Here is a 16,386-nt window from a genome sequence, read left to right as displayed (position 1 = left end):
TTATATTTATGTGAACAGTTTTAAATAAATATTAGGAAAATTTTTGAGTGTATAATTTCAAAAGATCACTTTACTTCATTGATTTATTTTTATTAAAACTATTTTTTATTTTTGACTTTCAGATCTAAATCCATGATTATTACATACTACATAACATTAGATATTCATATTCTTGTGTAAAATTATTTCTGGAATATTAATATATAATTGTATTGTTTATAAATTTTTTTAATCACAATCGTTAAAAATGATTAGTTCATTGTTTGCATGTTTGGAGACTACAGAGAATTCTATTTTATGTTAATTGTTTCCTTAAAAAATGGTTATAAAAATTCCATGTTTGAATTTTACTTTAGTAGAGATGGGTGAATATCATTTATCAAATTTACATATTAACCAGATCTCAAATATATAGTGAATCCAATTACCTTATATAACTTATTTAGTTAATAATTTTATTTAACATTTATTATTTAACTTGTTTCATTTATTTCTTTATAATAATAAATTGATAAAGTAAAACAAAAAGTAAAAGAAAAACAATTTACTAAAGTCTAAGAAACGAAACTTCAAATTTTATTCTGACTTTGAGTTTTACAGTATCTTCTTTTTAATATTGTTATTTTAACTACAGTAGATTAATCAATGGTCTCATATTTACTTACTGCAGAATTTTATTTATGAAAAGAAGCATTTGAACACATTCAGGATCTAGTTTGCTTCTTTTCTTATGGCAAATTAAACCAGAGGTGCTTAACACAGAATTGCCAGATTGGGGTTTTTTCCCAAACTGTAACTTTTCAAGTCAACTGGGAAATTTTATATTCTTGAAGGAGGAAATTGGAAAATATATAAATTTTATATTTAACAATAATTTAACTTATTATTATATTAAAACTTAGTTGTTTTTAAACTTTTGTACCGCATCTCATGTATTTATTTAACTTGCCTAAATGAAAAAAATTCCAATTAAGCATGTTAAATATCTGTAGTTCTATTAGGACGCTATTATATGATTTTATAACATCCTAATTAAAGATATTAAGAAAGTAAGAAGTGTGACCATATTAACTTTGCCTTTAATTCTGCTCATTTATTGTGTATACTTGTTTTATTTTTTAAAAAAAATTTTTTTGTTCCATTGTAATAAAAAAAAAATTTAAGCAAAAGAGTATTATTAAACTATTTAGAATAATTAGTATTTCAAAAACATAAATTATTCCTTAATTTTCAAAATAATTATTAATGAATAATAACGCTCTTATTAAATAAATCAATTAGAATTGTTTCATTGGTTATTTAATGTGAATATGCAAAACGTTGAACTTTTACAGAAAAGTTTTAAATATAATTTTTTAACTTAAATGTTATTTAACATGGATATGTTACACTTTAATTAGCATTTAACTTCACTTGTACATAATTGTACATTTTTCATTAACATTTAACTTCAGTTTATAAAGTTTAATGGTGGAAAAGTATATAAACATACACAGTTGTAAACAAGTCAAGTATATAATTCTTAATACAGGAAATCCTTGTTAGTTTGAAATTCAAGGGATGAAATAATCACAACTTTGAATTTTTGGGTTTTGAATTTTCCAAGATTTACATATTTCTGCAAAATATGCTACATGCTGTATTCGATTTAATGATGTAAAAAAATATAACACATGTAATTTATTAATACAGATGTGTTTACAGAATGGTATTTTCATTAATTATTAATATCAATAAATAAACTGCAGGTAAACAACACATGTCCAGTGAGAACCTCAAAGGTTGCTGGATAGGTTTTTATAAAAAGTAAAGCAGAATTCCTCAAAATGTAGCGCACAGTATTTTTAAAGTGGTCCAAAGGTTGTAGCCTAAAGCCCTACAAGTATCAGTCTGTTACTTGTAGCCCAAATTTGCAATCGTGAAATCCAGCCATGTTTTATGACATAAGAGTAAAAAGGGTAGTCCATGGGTAAGGTGACATCCAAAAATGTGTTACTGTAAAAGTAAAGCAATGCTGATCAGATTAGAGTTGTTCTTGGTCTATTGTTCTCTTATAGTATGAAGGCATTTTGATCTAAACGAGCGAGATAACGTGCATTTCACAGTTCGGACAGAATTTTCACTTCAAATTTTGAAGTAGCTGTATTCTCAACTAACTGACATTCCTTAACAAGTAATTCTCAATATCCTCAGCCAGGACAAACAGTATAGTTATGAACTAACAGGATTTCAAACTATATGAGTTTGAATTAATGAGGATTTCCAGTATATCATCATCAACTAAAAAATTGGAAATGCTTGCATTTATTACTCAGACTTTAAAGTTATAATAAAGTGGGTGAAATTTAAGAATTTTTATATTCTTGCAGTATATTTAAAGCATGCAAATTTGGTTTATGATGATCATACTATGTATAGAAAGAAGCAAAAGGAAAAATTTGACAATCATATTAGGATTTTAAAATGAAATAATATAAAATACAATTCTATGTATATTTTTCTTTCATCCAATCAATTTATGCAATATTAGTTATCACATATTTTCAAATTATGAGTAGACCAAATCATTGTGAAAAATCAATAAATAACTCTGAAAAATATTTTAGTAAAAAGTTCCAAGTTCTGAGAATATTAAAATTGTAACTGTAATATTGATGTTATTGTAGGGAATTTTTTGATAAAATTCTGTAATATGGGGAAATTTTGCAAACACTGGAAATAATTAACTATTTATTTGGCAACTCTGGATGAAGAGGTGTATTTAAGGGCAATATTAGAGGGTTCTTAGTATTCAAAATTTTTTTATCAACAAGATATTCAAAGATCTCAAATACTTCCTAGTATTTGAGTATTCATAGATAGTATTCACCTATCTCTACAGTTTCCATAGAATAAAATACATTAGAGCACTGTTTATATACCTTAAGAGACTGAACCAAAAAGATAAATCTGAGTTTTGTCTTCATAGTTATATAAGTTAAGATGCATTACAAATATTATAGCTTTCAACAAATATTTTAATGTTTATCATCTTTTATTTTATATATGTAAGAAATAGAGCAATTAAGGAAGGAACAGACAATTATGATAAAAATAATAAAAATTATAAACTCCACTTCTCTACCTATTTAAAGAAAATCTATCTATTAAAGAAAAATATAAAACATAAAAATTGAAAAATGTAAACCACAATTTCCACATTAATCTTAACATTCAATATTAAACAACTTGAATAATGAGTGCCAAAACTTAGAACTGAATAAATCCAATTTCCATCTTAAGCAAGTATAGAGTGTTGCCAGTTTTTAAATAGATATATTTTGAACTATATTAGATTTGTTCAAAGGAATTTTAAATCTAAAATAGTTCCTAGTAAATAGAGGTACTTGCAGATATAATTGTTCTAAAAAACAGGAGCTTCAATTTCATATTGTAACAGAGACCTTAAAAACTACATACATTGAATATTACAATGTGTCATTAAAGGTGGGAAATGCATTACATCCTCTTCTTGATTTAACATGAATTTCCTTTTACAATATCTTCTAATATGGTTATTAACTATTTCTACTCTGTGTTCAACTGTCATTTGCTGTCTATTCCAGATCACAAATAAAATCTGTGAGCAGAGAAGAGCTGAATACAAATTTTTAGTACAGTTATTTCTGGACCGTGTCTCAAAAATCTAAAAATTATTCTCAAAATTCTAATAACAATTGTAGTTATCTTTTACACATGTATTACAAAGAAAAATATATTATTAAAATATACTTCCAGATTTCTAATGTTTTCAACTCTGGATATCTCATATCTCTGTTATAGTAAACTGTAAAAAATCTAGGAATATAACTTGACAACATAACCTTACATTTGTTATAATTCACATTTAAACAGTGAAGTTTTAGCCAATCATTTACACTATCAACAGCCCTCTGCAATAATATAATCTTATAATCATTGCATATATTGAGATAGAAAGCTGATTAACAACCTTGAAAAGATCATTAAAAAGGTAATGGGCAAAAGCAGTCCTAATTGAAAACCTTGTGGAACTCCTTGACAAAGATGGAATGTTCCAAAAGATGATTTTACTTGTGTAATATTACTTGTAAATATGATGAAAACCATGCTACTATATGATCATGTAGTTCAAGATCTCTTAATTTCTGTTGCAGCTGACCATAAGGGACTGTATCAAAAGCCTTTGATAGGTCTAAATATACTATATCAACAAATGGGCAGATAGTACTTGAATTAAATGACTCCTCAGATATCATTACACACTGATGCATCAAGGATTGAACTTTGACATTTCATAATGCATAAAATATCTTGTTTTCAAGATTCAAATTTTTCTGGAAATATATTTGTTATCCTCTTTAATAGTCTAATTTTAAAAACATATAAATAAAAAAAATATATCTAGGTTAATGATGATAATGAGTAATATTTTGAAATTTAAGATTAATTGGAAATAAAGCTTTTGTTTTAAACCTAAATTTTCCTAGTTCAGTTATTTACAAGTTACCCATAGATGATTAAGTAAAATGTATATAATGTTCTGAAAGATAAGTTTGTAAATTATTGAGACTCAACAAATGTCAACTCAATAACCTCCTTATAAACTAAGTTAACATTGCACTTATATGTTGTTTACTTTTTTGTAATGTTGCTTACAGTATGTATAATATATATGCATAACCTACAGCCTATAAAATGGATGATCAGTTAATGAACAAATCGGATAACGAACACTTTCGCTAAAGATTTTTATGATTGGACAATGAACACGTGTTTGGATAATGAACACTTCACTGAACAAACATAAAAAGAAGTGACGAAAATAGCAAATACCGATTGATTTTCCCTTGTCTTCAGGCAACAATTCGAAACTTTTCAGAGCGCTGGAGATGTCAACATAGATGCTCAACCCAGAATATACTGATCAGATAGTATTCCTCCGAACTTTGAAACTCTCCCTTGTAATTCCAGCCTTTTATTTTTCTGACAGAAACAATTCTTTTATAGTATTTGCGAGACTGTTGGGCGGGCACTCGTTAAGTTTTGCATTGAGTTTTACTTTCGAAAGGTAAAATAGCAAAGGTAGAGAGTGGGCAGAAGGTGTCTGATGTTGCTGGGCATGTGGCTTGAACAAATCTACAGTAGGGCACAGTTCAATCTTATCTAAGAAAGATACTGTATTATCAAGAAGACTCAAGCAGCTAAAGGAATAACAAAAATCACTTCTGAGAAATAGAGAGCATTGAAGAGCTCATAATGGAACCTGAAATGGATCTGATGACAGAAGAACGCCAAGAACTTTTGAATGAAGAACACCAAGAAACTCAGCGAGATATGTTTTATTATAAAAAGAGGATTAATGCCAATATCTGCTATTAATTAAAGATCTTTTGAAGAAGTGGGGGATGTCAGATCAATGGTCTTAGAATGTCATCCAAACCAGGTTGAGGTTAATAGGCTTAGGGATCTCTACAATTACAATGCTATTAATTATGAAAATCCTGAAGAAGAGAGAAAAGCAATCGACATTAGACAGATTCTTTAACCCCCACAACAAAACAACATAACTAATAAAAATGCAAGACTGCATATATATGTATTTTTATTATTACATATAAATGAACGTAGTAAGAAAGTATATATTTTTTATTTTTTGGGGTCTCCAGAATGGATTAATCAAATTCCCATACAAACCTATGGTAAATTGACAATCTGTAAATGAACAATTTGGATAACGAACAAAGTCTTGGAACGGATTATGTTTGTTAACCAATCACCCACTGTATATTGTTTGAATCAAAAAGTAAGTATAAAATATAGAATTTTTTTTTTCCTTTTAAACCTGTTAAGACTGTCCAAATATGTAAAATATTATGCCAATATTCTGAATATAACATCATACTTTAATAAGAAAGAAAAAATTAAAATACAGAATAATTATTTTCAGCATTTGTGTTACTTTATGAATTATATAACAGCATATATTATTATTTAACTGTTAATAGTTATATCTAACGACAATCTAAATTAGAAATACTCTAAACATCAGAAATTTGGATAATGGGAGAGGTTTTCATTATTGTGGGATTGTAAAGTTACTTCAGTTTAAAAGATTCATTAAGCAGTTTTCTTATGGGGAAAATTTTACCTGTTTTTGGTTCGTCCAAAATAACCCCAACCAATTTTTCCAAACAATACCAAAACACCGAAATTGAAAAACACCTATTTAACTATCATTCCATAATTTTTATGCTATATTAATTAAGCACTATGTTTTCTTCAATATGCAGTAGATGCAATGAAAATGATGTAATAAGACTATATTTTATGTTAAAATTTTAACCTGTAAAAACAGAACAATGAAAATGAAATAGTTAATGAACTGTTAAGAATAAGCTTGTGATTAAATTTTGTAATAAAAAAATTGCCCAATTTCATTAGAACATAGACACAATGCCATTGAGACATACAAAACAGACACTGGAAATGGACTTCTACTTTTCACTTTCATTAGCATAACTTCTCACAAATACACTTACAATAAATTTGTAATAACAGAAGACTAGTATTCATTACAATGTCTGAATCAAAGAATGATATTCATTGTATTGGAAAGTTGAATATGTGGAGTTTGGATACTGAGCATTACTGTCCTAAAATTAAAATATTAATATTTATTACTTTAGTATTAAAATATTAAATACAGTATATGTAATTTTAATATCTTGTTTCAATTATTTTAAAATTAGACAGTATAACCAAGATATATAAACATCTCTAAGCCTGATAATTGTGTTAAAGCCAAACAACTGCTGAATTAACTTTAATCCAGCAGTTGTTTGGCTTTAATACAATTAAGCTAAATAATTTGGCCTAATGCCTCCCTCTAAACCAAATTATTCAGTATTTAAATATTAATAGTAGTTGTAATGTAGTCCAATTTATTCTGACAGTCATTTGGCTTTAGTATAACTAAGATGTAGTTATCTTAAGCTTGAACTTATAAAATTCCTGAATAGTTGATTAACAGACATTATTTTATTCAAATCTAATCTAATGAACACCTAGTTTTATCTGGAAAATTTCTAATTATTTGTCCTTTGTTTATTAGTATTTTTCTAAGTTATCATAATAGCAATAATTTAGTAATTGTAAAACTTTAATTGGAATATAATTCTTACAATTAAAAACAAAGCTACTAGATGAATGATTTAACTTATTTTACAGCAGTACGGTAGTACCTCGACTTACGCTACCCCGACTTACGCGAACCCGGTGTTACACGATTTTCAAATCTCATAGATTCGTCTTTTGTTTGAGTGCCACGCAACCCTTGATTACTCATTCCCCCCCACACTATTGTTCAGCTTACATGTTCGGATGTGTCATGCGGAATCGACACATAGCTACAATTTATTTTGTGTTCGTTATATCTACGGAGACTTGAGAGACTCTACTATGTCATCCAAACGAAGTAGAACTAATTCTTCTGCATCAAACAAGAAAAGAAAAACTTTATCTTTGGAATGTAAAGTTAACATTGGGTATGTTCGTAAAGTCGAACGAGTTAAACAAGAATGACGTCATCGTTATTCCTATTTTGTTAGACTTTTCAAACGATTCATTACTAACGCGTTTAACTCGTATGACTTTACGAACGTACCCATTATTAAAGACTTCGATACAAAAATGAACATTTGTGAATTGGCAAAGAAGTTTGATCTACCGGAATTTTCAGTCAGAACAATTATAAAAGGCAAAGAAAAAATTCTCGAAGCTGTGAAAAATGCTCAATCTTTAAATTCAAGCATCATTCGTAAACGTCACAGTATTATCGCTGAGATGGAAACAATGTTAAAATTATGGCGTAATAATCAAGTAAATGTGAAAAATTGTAAAATAATATAGGCCTAATTTGTTATACATATGTATTATCTAAGATTTTATTAAACATTTTTTTCTAAATTGTTTTCTTTAGTCTCCGGCCCCAATTAAAAATTATTTGTATGTATTTATATGCGAAATTATACCCCGACTTATGCGAATTCGACTTACGCGGTTACCGCTCGGTCCCACCTATCACGTAAGTTCGGGGTATTACTGTACCTTTTTTTAATTCAGCAAAATTATAGCAAATGAATGTGTTTGGTCATCTTTAATGATTATCATCAAGTTCAAGTTCTAGAGTAAGATTATATTCAAAATAATACAAAAGTTCCATGATGGAATAATGAACATATAACTAAATGAAATATAATATAAAATTTAAAAATTAATAAAAATAACAACAGAGATAAAACAGTAACAGATAGATTGAAAATTGGCAACAAAACAATAATTGAAAATGATGAATAAGATATTGGCTTTTTATATTTTACATTGCTTAATAATTACAAGCATCATTTATCTTGTTAAAAGTATTCATCATAATAGTTTTATGTTAACATCAATGAGAGATATTGCAATTTCTGAATGATATGCAATAAATATTCAAAACTTTCAAAATCCAGCAGGAAGTTTTTTAAATTGGCATTTTTGGTTTTTCAAAAGTAATCTTCCAATTATAGCAATATTTTTTTTGTTTTTGCTTTTGTTTAAAGTTACTATATTTATGATAGAATTTTTGCTATACTTCAATCAAAACAATTTTAATTATTAATTACACATTTAATTGAAAATCATAGTTTATGCCATAATAATCCATGGTACATTAGAAATGAATCTCTTGTTTGTATATTTATATTACAGCACATGCATTTATGCTTCATGTAGCCATCTATGTGTTGTGAATGCACCCCACATGTGAGAACATAGTTCAATTAACAACTTAGCTTCAAAATTATATATTTTTGAAGTCTCCAACATTATAACTGTTCCAGTTTTGAATATATATATATATATATATATATATAATAAAATTGGTAGAATTATGTCAGCATCCAGAATAAAACTATAACCTAGGTTTGACTCAAAGCTGCTGAAAGGTTGCCAACTCCTGGTGTATACTATCCCTTGGAACATCTTGGACACATCTGGCTGAAAATTCCCCCAATTAAAACAAAATTAATTTAAATGTAATTGAAATAGAATACTTTTTTAAATTTAAAATGAACTCTGGCCAAAAGAGCAGATGATGTTAATTCAACTGATAATAAAGATGAATAGGATAAGAATGAAAATAGGACAAAATGATATTTCATATCATAATATCCATAAACAATTGCTCAAATTCTTGGAAAATATATTGGTGATAATATTTTGTTAATTCATTATTCTCCACAAATATCTGTATAGAAAAACCAATTTGTTGCATCTTCATCAAAAGATAAGGAAACCAATTATACTTTTTTAAATTTTCAAAAAAGCTCCCTATAAGCAAAATATTTCAAGAGTCAACGCTTAACTACATTTTTGCTAAAAATTTTAAAGATAAAGATAAGACTTGCAGTTAGATGTTTATATTAACATTCAAATTAAATAAAAACTTTTTTCTGGTGGACAGTAATGGCCACACCATCCAAGATCTGAATGCTAAAATCCTGTTTTGTTTATCCAATTGCTGTTTAAGAAACATGACATAAAGATCTAGACATGGCAGTGAATCCACTCCGAGTAAAACCTGTGTGACTGACTATATATATAATAGGAAGTAGAGTTGCCAATTTTCAGGGGGGTTGATTTCTCTGCTCCCCAAATGCTTAAAGTAATTCTGAATATCCTGTTTGAAAGATAATTGTTTTCTTAGGTAGTGTGCAAAATTTCAGGTTTTTCTATAAAGAAGCTGCCAAAATATAAGCAACTGAAAAGTGCAAAAATCACCAAAAAAGCTGTAAAAATTCTTTTCTTCATCCAGCACTGCAGATGCTCCTAAATAAAAACTTCTAGAAAGCTCCAATTTTAAACTTAAGCCTCTCTTATTATCAGTGAGGTGCTTGTGAAACTTCTCAGTCAATACATCAAAGTTTATGGAGTTCTTCATAGAACTGTTTTACTTTTATCACATAATTTTATGCTTATAAGGATAAAATTGCATTGAAATGAATGATTTTTATTCAAATTGTTATCCAGAATAACAAAAGGCCAAGTTTATACAAATTAAAATATTTTATAACAATCTTACTAATAGCATATTGAAAGCATTTGGTTAGCATACATCTCCAAGCACTGACCAAACTGTACATCATTATTTTAGGTCTTAATATAATATCACAGTCATTAATCAAAAAGCAATTGATATTCAAACAAAAACACCTAAGGTGTAAAACACTTGTGCCAAGTGAAAAATTATGACAATTTGGAGGACAATCAAATTTTTTTCTTAGGAGTTTTTGTTTGGTAAAGATAAGCTTGGTGCTTTGAAGCAAAATGTAGAAAACAATAATACAGGTAAAATCTTGTGGGTATCGCTTCAAGTGCCAAGCTTATCTTTAGCAAAGAAAAGCTCATAAGAGAAAAATTTGACTGTCATCCAAAAAATTATGACAATTTAGATGAGAAGCTTTCAAATAAAGGTCTGTTCCACTGTGAAATTGTTATTTCCTAATGGTGTATGAAAAAAGGGACTTTGAAGAACACTTAAAGTTCATCTATTGGAAAAATTTCTTGTAAAATTTAAGTTCATAATTTTTTACATCTCACATGTTTTAGTTTGGATTTATTTTACTAGTCTTTTGACTTGAAAGATACTTAAATTAAAACAAAATTTATGTAAAATTTAAATTATTATGTAAAAATTGACCTATATACTGTAAAGATTAAAAATGAAGCAAAAAAATTGAAGTGATAATGACATTATCATAAGTTTTGATTTTGTTAGCAAAATGGCAGGAAGTAATGCTTTATGTGTTAAACAAGGTGAATGCATTGCACAGTCAAGTAGGACTATTGTTTTTAAATGTACATAATTATTTTGGTTAACAGAATTCACTAAATAGCAATATTATTTGCATGACTGTTGTATATTTTAATTGTCAATGAGACCAACTAACCGCTTATCAGAAAGACCTTTGAAAAGTTCATCTTTTATTGAACAAACTATAGATATATTCAAGTTAGTATATATTGATGTAAGCTGAAAATAGTTCTTTTAAGTTCAAAAAATGTTTAATAAAGTTTTCCTTGTGGGTTTTAGAGGTTTTGAATATTTATTCATTTTAAATAAATCTAACTTAATATAAACTTTAATATCATTACTTTCATGTTTTGTATATGTTGTTAAAAGTATAGCTGAATTTTATAATTTAGTCTAAGAATGATTGTTTATAATATGTATCAATACTCATTTAACATTTTAAGAAAATGTTAAAAAAAAAAAATGGGTTATTAAAAATAATATTAAATGAAAATGTATTTATATTTATTATTATTGAATATAAAAAAATTATTGTCATCCCAATTGTTTAAAGAAATAATATACCAGTATGCACTAATGTTTTATGATTAAATACATACTTTTTGGGTGTGTTAAATTCACATGTATTTACTTATTTTATCTGTTAACTGACAGACTGACAAAATTAAAATTAGTAATTTATTTTTATTTTTATTATTATTTTTTTATTTCTCAAAAGACACTGTGGCCAGGTTAGCCTTTTACAAGCATCTTAGCATTCATGGCAAAATAATCCAGTACATACATCTATAAACATCTCAACGCCCAATGTTTTTAATAATAAGCCAAACGATCACCGTATTGAAATGGGTTACTTTACCGCTACTATTAATTAGTAGTATTGGTAAAGTAGATCGAAGTAACTCGAATTTTAAACTGTTATAAATTTAATAAATCATGTCATATAAGCTATATTTTAACATGACAGACTAATAATTTATAATGAGAGGAAGTCAGTAATTAGATTGGTTGATATCTGTCTAATCAGATAGACACCAAGCAAACAAAGCAAAAATTTTCTAATACAGAGCATTAATTTTTCAAAAAAATTTCTTTAAATATTTAAGCACTTGTCCCTGATATGCAGGTTGTTTTCTAGAATATAGTATAATGTTGGGACAAGTGTCTGAACATTTACAGCATTAATTTCTCAATAAAATTGCTATGTTAGAAATTTTGCTTCTGTAAGTATCTGTAGCCTACTCAATGACTTCCCTTTGTATATTCTGTGAAAAACATATTACTTCTATTGTATAATAGTATTTTTATATTAATTAATTAATTAATATATAAAATTATACTACAAAATTATATAAATTTAAAAAATTGTTCCTTAAATATATTCATATTTCCCAATGAAACATTTCAATTCCCAAATCAAAAGTTTTTTTAGTAATGTTTTTATTCTATTCTAATTATCTGAAATTTGTCATTATTAAGTGGAAATACAGTTTTAACTTTTGCATTTGGTATGGTTAAAATGTGCTAGTTTATGTTTATCAAATATCCTTATGAATTTCTTGTTTAAGCAGCATGGATTTTTTATTTTTTCCAGATTGAGAGATTCTACAGGTTGGCAGCTTGCTTTTACAAGTTCATATATTGATTCTACTGTTGAAAAAATTGCACTTAATGCAAAAGTTGTATCCAATCAGTCAGAAAATAGTACCAAAATGCTAGCCATTTCTTACGGATCTCAAGTGCAGCTTTGGGGAATCACAGAAGATGGAGTAAAAACAGAAATTGGTTAGTTATTATTACATACATATAAAGCATGTTTGAAATATTTTGAATATATTAAAACATCAAAAAAAGAAAGCAAATAAAAAATTAAAGTAGGTAAACCAAATTAAATTTCTCAAAATGTAATTTTTTTAAATTAAATTTAATAGTTATACTGTTCTAAATGCTACATTCAATTTTGTATATTTATAGATAGAGATTTAATTGTTTTAAATTATATGATGATAATATTAGTGTTTTTAATAAAATATTAAACATTAAGAGAGAATTATTTAAATTATCTCAATTTCAATATAATTAATGCTATTAGTTATTTATTATATAATAAAATATTAGCTTCCTTGATTCTAAGATGCATCATGAGTTTGAAAACAAATTTTAAAATAATTTTATGGAGAGAAGAATTGTTAAATAATCAATTTTAAGTAGCAAGAAGTTAGAAAACAATTTAAATGCTTAAAAAACACAATATTTGACAATGCTATTAATATAATAACTATTCATTTTAATGCTGTATCATAAAATTTACAATAAGAATGATTTTATTCAGAGAAGTATAAATTTGTTGTGTTTTTAGTAATATGTAGCAAAAAATTTTTTTATATTTAATTTATCAATAATTTCAATAACTTTCAATTTCTTTTAGGTATATTTAATTTACATGTTCCTGTTGACAATTTATTTTTTATTGGAAGTCAACTTGTTGCTTTAAGTCATACTGGTAAAGTAGGTGTCTGGCATGCCATGACTCAACATTGGCAGGTAATTAAAAACTTTTCTTTGTGAAATATTTTAATATGAGAAACAAGGAAGAATAAATATATATAAATAAATAAATTATATATATNNNNTATTTATTATATATATATATTTATTTGTGTATATATATATATACACAAATAAATTCCAATAAAGCAAATTCTTGTATTAAAGCTAATTTGCTATTGCTCTGGAAAAACACCATTGTCACTATTAATTTTCATGAAATAAAACGAACAAAAATTTTACCAGAATTCATTAAACTAAACTAAATTACCTTTACAACCCCAAAGAAATAATCTTATTTCCAATAACGGTTGCTTTTTACATTTTTCAAAATGAACAATAAAAAGTAGTACTGTAATAAATGTTTCATTTTGAGTAGAATATGTAAGCAAATATGGGTTAACCTATCATTGTAGAGCAATTAAAATATCTGGGTTTTAGCAGACCATTCTACTGTACTTAGAAAATAGGGGTTAAAGTTTAAGAACATCCACTCTTAAATGGATATGGTTCCATGCAAACATGTGCTAGTTTGCACATCATGGGGGTATGGGGGTTCATACAGTGATGCTAGGTTTGGCTTTTTTTTTTTTTAAACTCTTTTGGTGCCAGAATATATTTTTTCAAATAATATTCAACAGAAAAAAACATGGATTTCTTTCAGCTTTGTTTTGTTGAAGTACTCTAATATACTGCTCCACACTTAAATGGAAAATACTATCTCCTCATTTTGTTTGATTTGAAAATCATTTAGAACATTAATTTGTTATTGTAAATAAATTTTATTTTATTTTATTTAACTTTATTTAGTAAATTAATTCAAAATATTATAATTTAGAGATTTTCATTACCTGTTAAGCTTAACTCTCTAAATTACTTTGACTCTGAAAATTGTCAATATAAATTTTTGATAAAGCAGACTAACTAACTAATTTCCTAACAGTTCATATTAACATAAGTTGATTGTGTATATGTATATTTCTTTCAGAGAGTTCTGATGATTTAAAAATTATTTATTTTATATAGATTCAAGATGTAGTTCCAATTGCAAGTTTTGATACAGCTGGATCATTTCTACTGCTTGGATGCAATAATGGATCTATATATTATATTGGTATGATAATACAGAGTGACCAAAAAAATGCACTCACTCTTTGACCATTACTAATATATTAAGTTTTGATTTAGGTGTTTATTGACATAGATAAAAGTCTAATAAGTTAAATTAAAGAAAATTTAATGGCATTATTGAAAACATTAGTCTTTTCTCCTAGCCTAGTTTACTCATTCCTGTGTTTTGCAAATGTTCAAACTGGTTTCTACGAAATTCCAAACACAGCTAATAATGTGGACCAATGGACTTGACAACATTGTGGAACATTTCATTTGGAATTGCAAGACATTGCCTTCCATTTTCTTCTTTTAAGTGATTGATTGTTACTGGTTTTGCAGCATAAACCTTATCTTTGAGATATCCCCATTAAAAAAATCTACTGGGGTGAGGTCTGGGGAACTTGCAAGGAATTCATTGTTACCTCTTTGCCATTATTTAGGGTTATTTGCACCTGAAACAAAAACAAAAAACATGAATATTGGACTGTTAAAGAGTCAGTACATTTTTTGGGACACCCTGTATAAATGTTTTATTCCTTTTTTTCAAGAAATTAATGTCATAAATAATAATCTAAAAAGTAACAAAACATATTTTAAGTGTTTGAATATCAAATGACATAATAATACTAAAATATTATGCATAATGTTAAAACCACCATTATGCTAATGTTCAAAACCAACCTTGAGCTTATCTTAAGATGAGATCAATACAGTTTCAAACAGTTACTTTAAAAATGCTGAATGACTTCTTTAAATGTAAGTCAATTATTGAGATTGAAATTATAGTTAAATATTTTTGATTGTTTTATTTTAAACTTTAATCAAAATGATAAATTTTCTTTTTAATTTTTATTAAGCAAACCAAAGTAAAGTGTTGAAAATCCAGACTAATTTGGGCTGGACCCATCTGGATTTCAAATGTTCAAAGTCCAAGTCAATATTTTACAGGAATGAAGGAATATTTACACAGATTCAAAATATAATTTACAGAATCCCTATGTTTAAACAAAAAAAATACAATAATTATAATTTCAAAATTAAAAAGTTACAAATTCTGAATGAATGTTAGAATATCAATAACAGAAAGCTGAAATAATACCAACAATAAAGTTACCATTGAAAGGGATTAATATTCACTTCTTGATGGATGAATTTGGATTTTTGACCTCTAAATTTTTTGCGATTTACTGTACTTTTCAATCAGTGTCCTATTCTTTTCTGATAAATAAGAAATTTAAAATTAATATATAGTAAAAAAGTATATTTTGTCTCTGTTTACTTTTATTTGTCATTAGTGTTGTTATAAATAGTCAAATCTGATCATATGAACTATTTGATAAATGAAAGATATTATTATTTCCATTGAAATTTGTTATTAAGTTAGTGTTAGAAAAAACAATTCAAATTTGTTAAATACATTGATTTTGAATTATCCAAATTTATATTTTATATTTTGAAAATAAAACATGAAAAGAGAAAGAAGCATGTGGTTTGCTGATTTATAGAAATAAATGCATTTCACAGATTTGAAGATTCACATACTTCTGAAATCTGCATAGCTTAGGAAAAATTGTTAATGTTTCATAATGAAAAATTTTAGTGATATTTTCATCAAACAATTAGAGTTTGTTTAGCTTAAGAAGTTAAATGATTAAAGGAATGAGGAATAAAGAGAAAATGTGATATTGTGAAAGAATATAAAATACTGCTGAACACTAGAAATTTGTATAAAATTTTGATTTTCAAGAATGATTAATTTGAAGTTTTTTGTGTCTTTCATAGTGTTTGAACTTAAAAAAGTGTGTGTGTATAAGTATTATTAATGTTACATGTATTTCAGTAAAAATGTGAAT

General features: G+C 26.5%; 1 protein-coding gene across 2 annotated transcripts in view; it reads left to right on the top strand.

Moving 5' to 3' along the window:
• The window catches only part of LOC111613833 (BTB/POZ domain-containing protein KCTD3-like), a 47,022-nt gene extending 31,214 nt beyond the window's left edge, over positions 1–15,808 (top strand). Inside the window, exons 9-11 of one of the 2 annotated variants that reach the window (XM_023355186.1) lie at positions 12,468–12,658; positions 13,302–13,417; positions 14,447–15,808. In XM_023355186.1, the coding sequence (XP_023210954.1) occupies positions 12,468–12,658; positions 13,302–13,417; positions 14,447–14,578 (439 nt within the window). In that variant the 3' untranslated portion in view covers positions 14,579–15,808. The remainder of the gene's footprint in view (positions 1–12,467; positions 12,659–13,301; positions 13,418–14,446) is intronic. The other variant, XM_023355185.1, reaches the window with a different exon arrangement.
• Positions 15,809–16,386: the final 578 nt, after the last annotated feature.

Source organism: Centruroides sculpturatus, unplaced genomic scaffold, assembly GCF_000671375.1.
Source record: "Centruroides sculpturatus isolate CEXI.00-Female unplaced genomic scaffold, Cexi_2.0 scaffold1981, whole genome shotgun sequence".
In the NCBI taxonomy this organism is placed as follows: domain Eukaryota; kingdom Metazoa; phylum Arthropoda; class Arachnida; order Scorpiones; family Buthidae; genus Centruroides; species Centruroides sculpturatus.
This window is presented reverse-complemented; position numbering and strand designations above follow the sequence as displayed.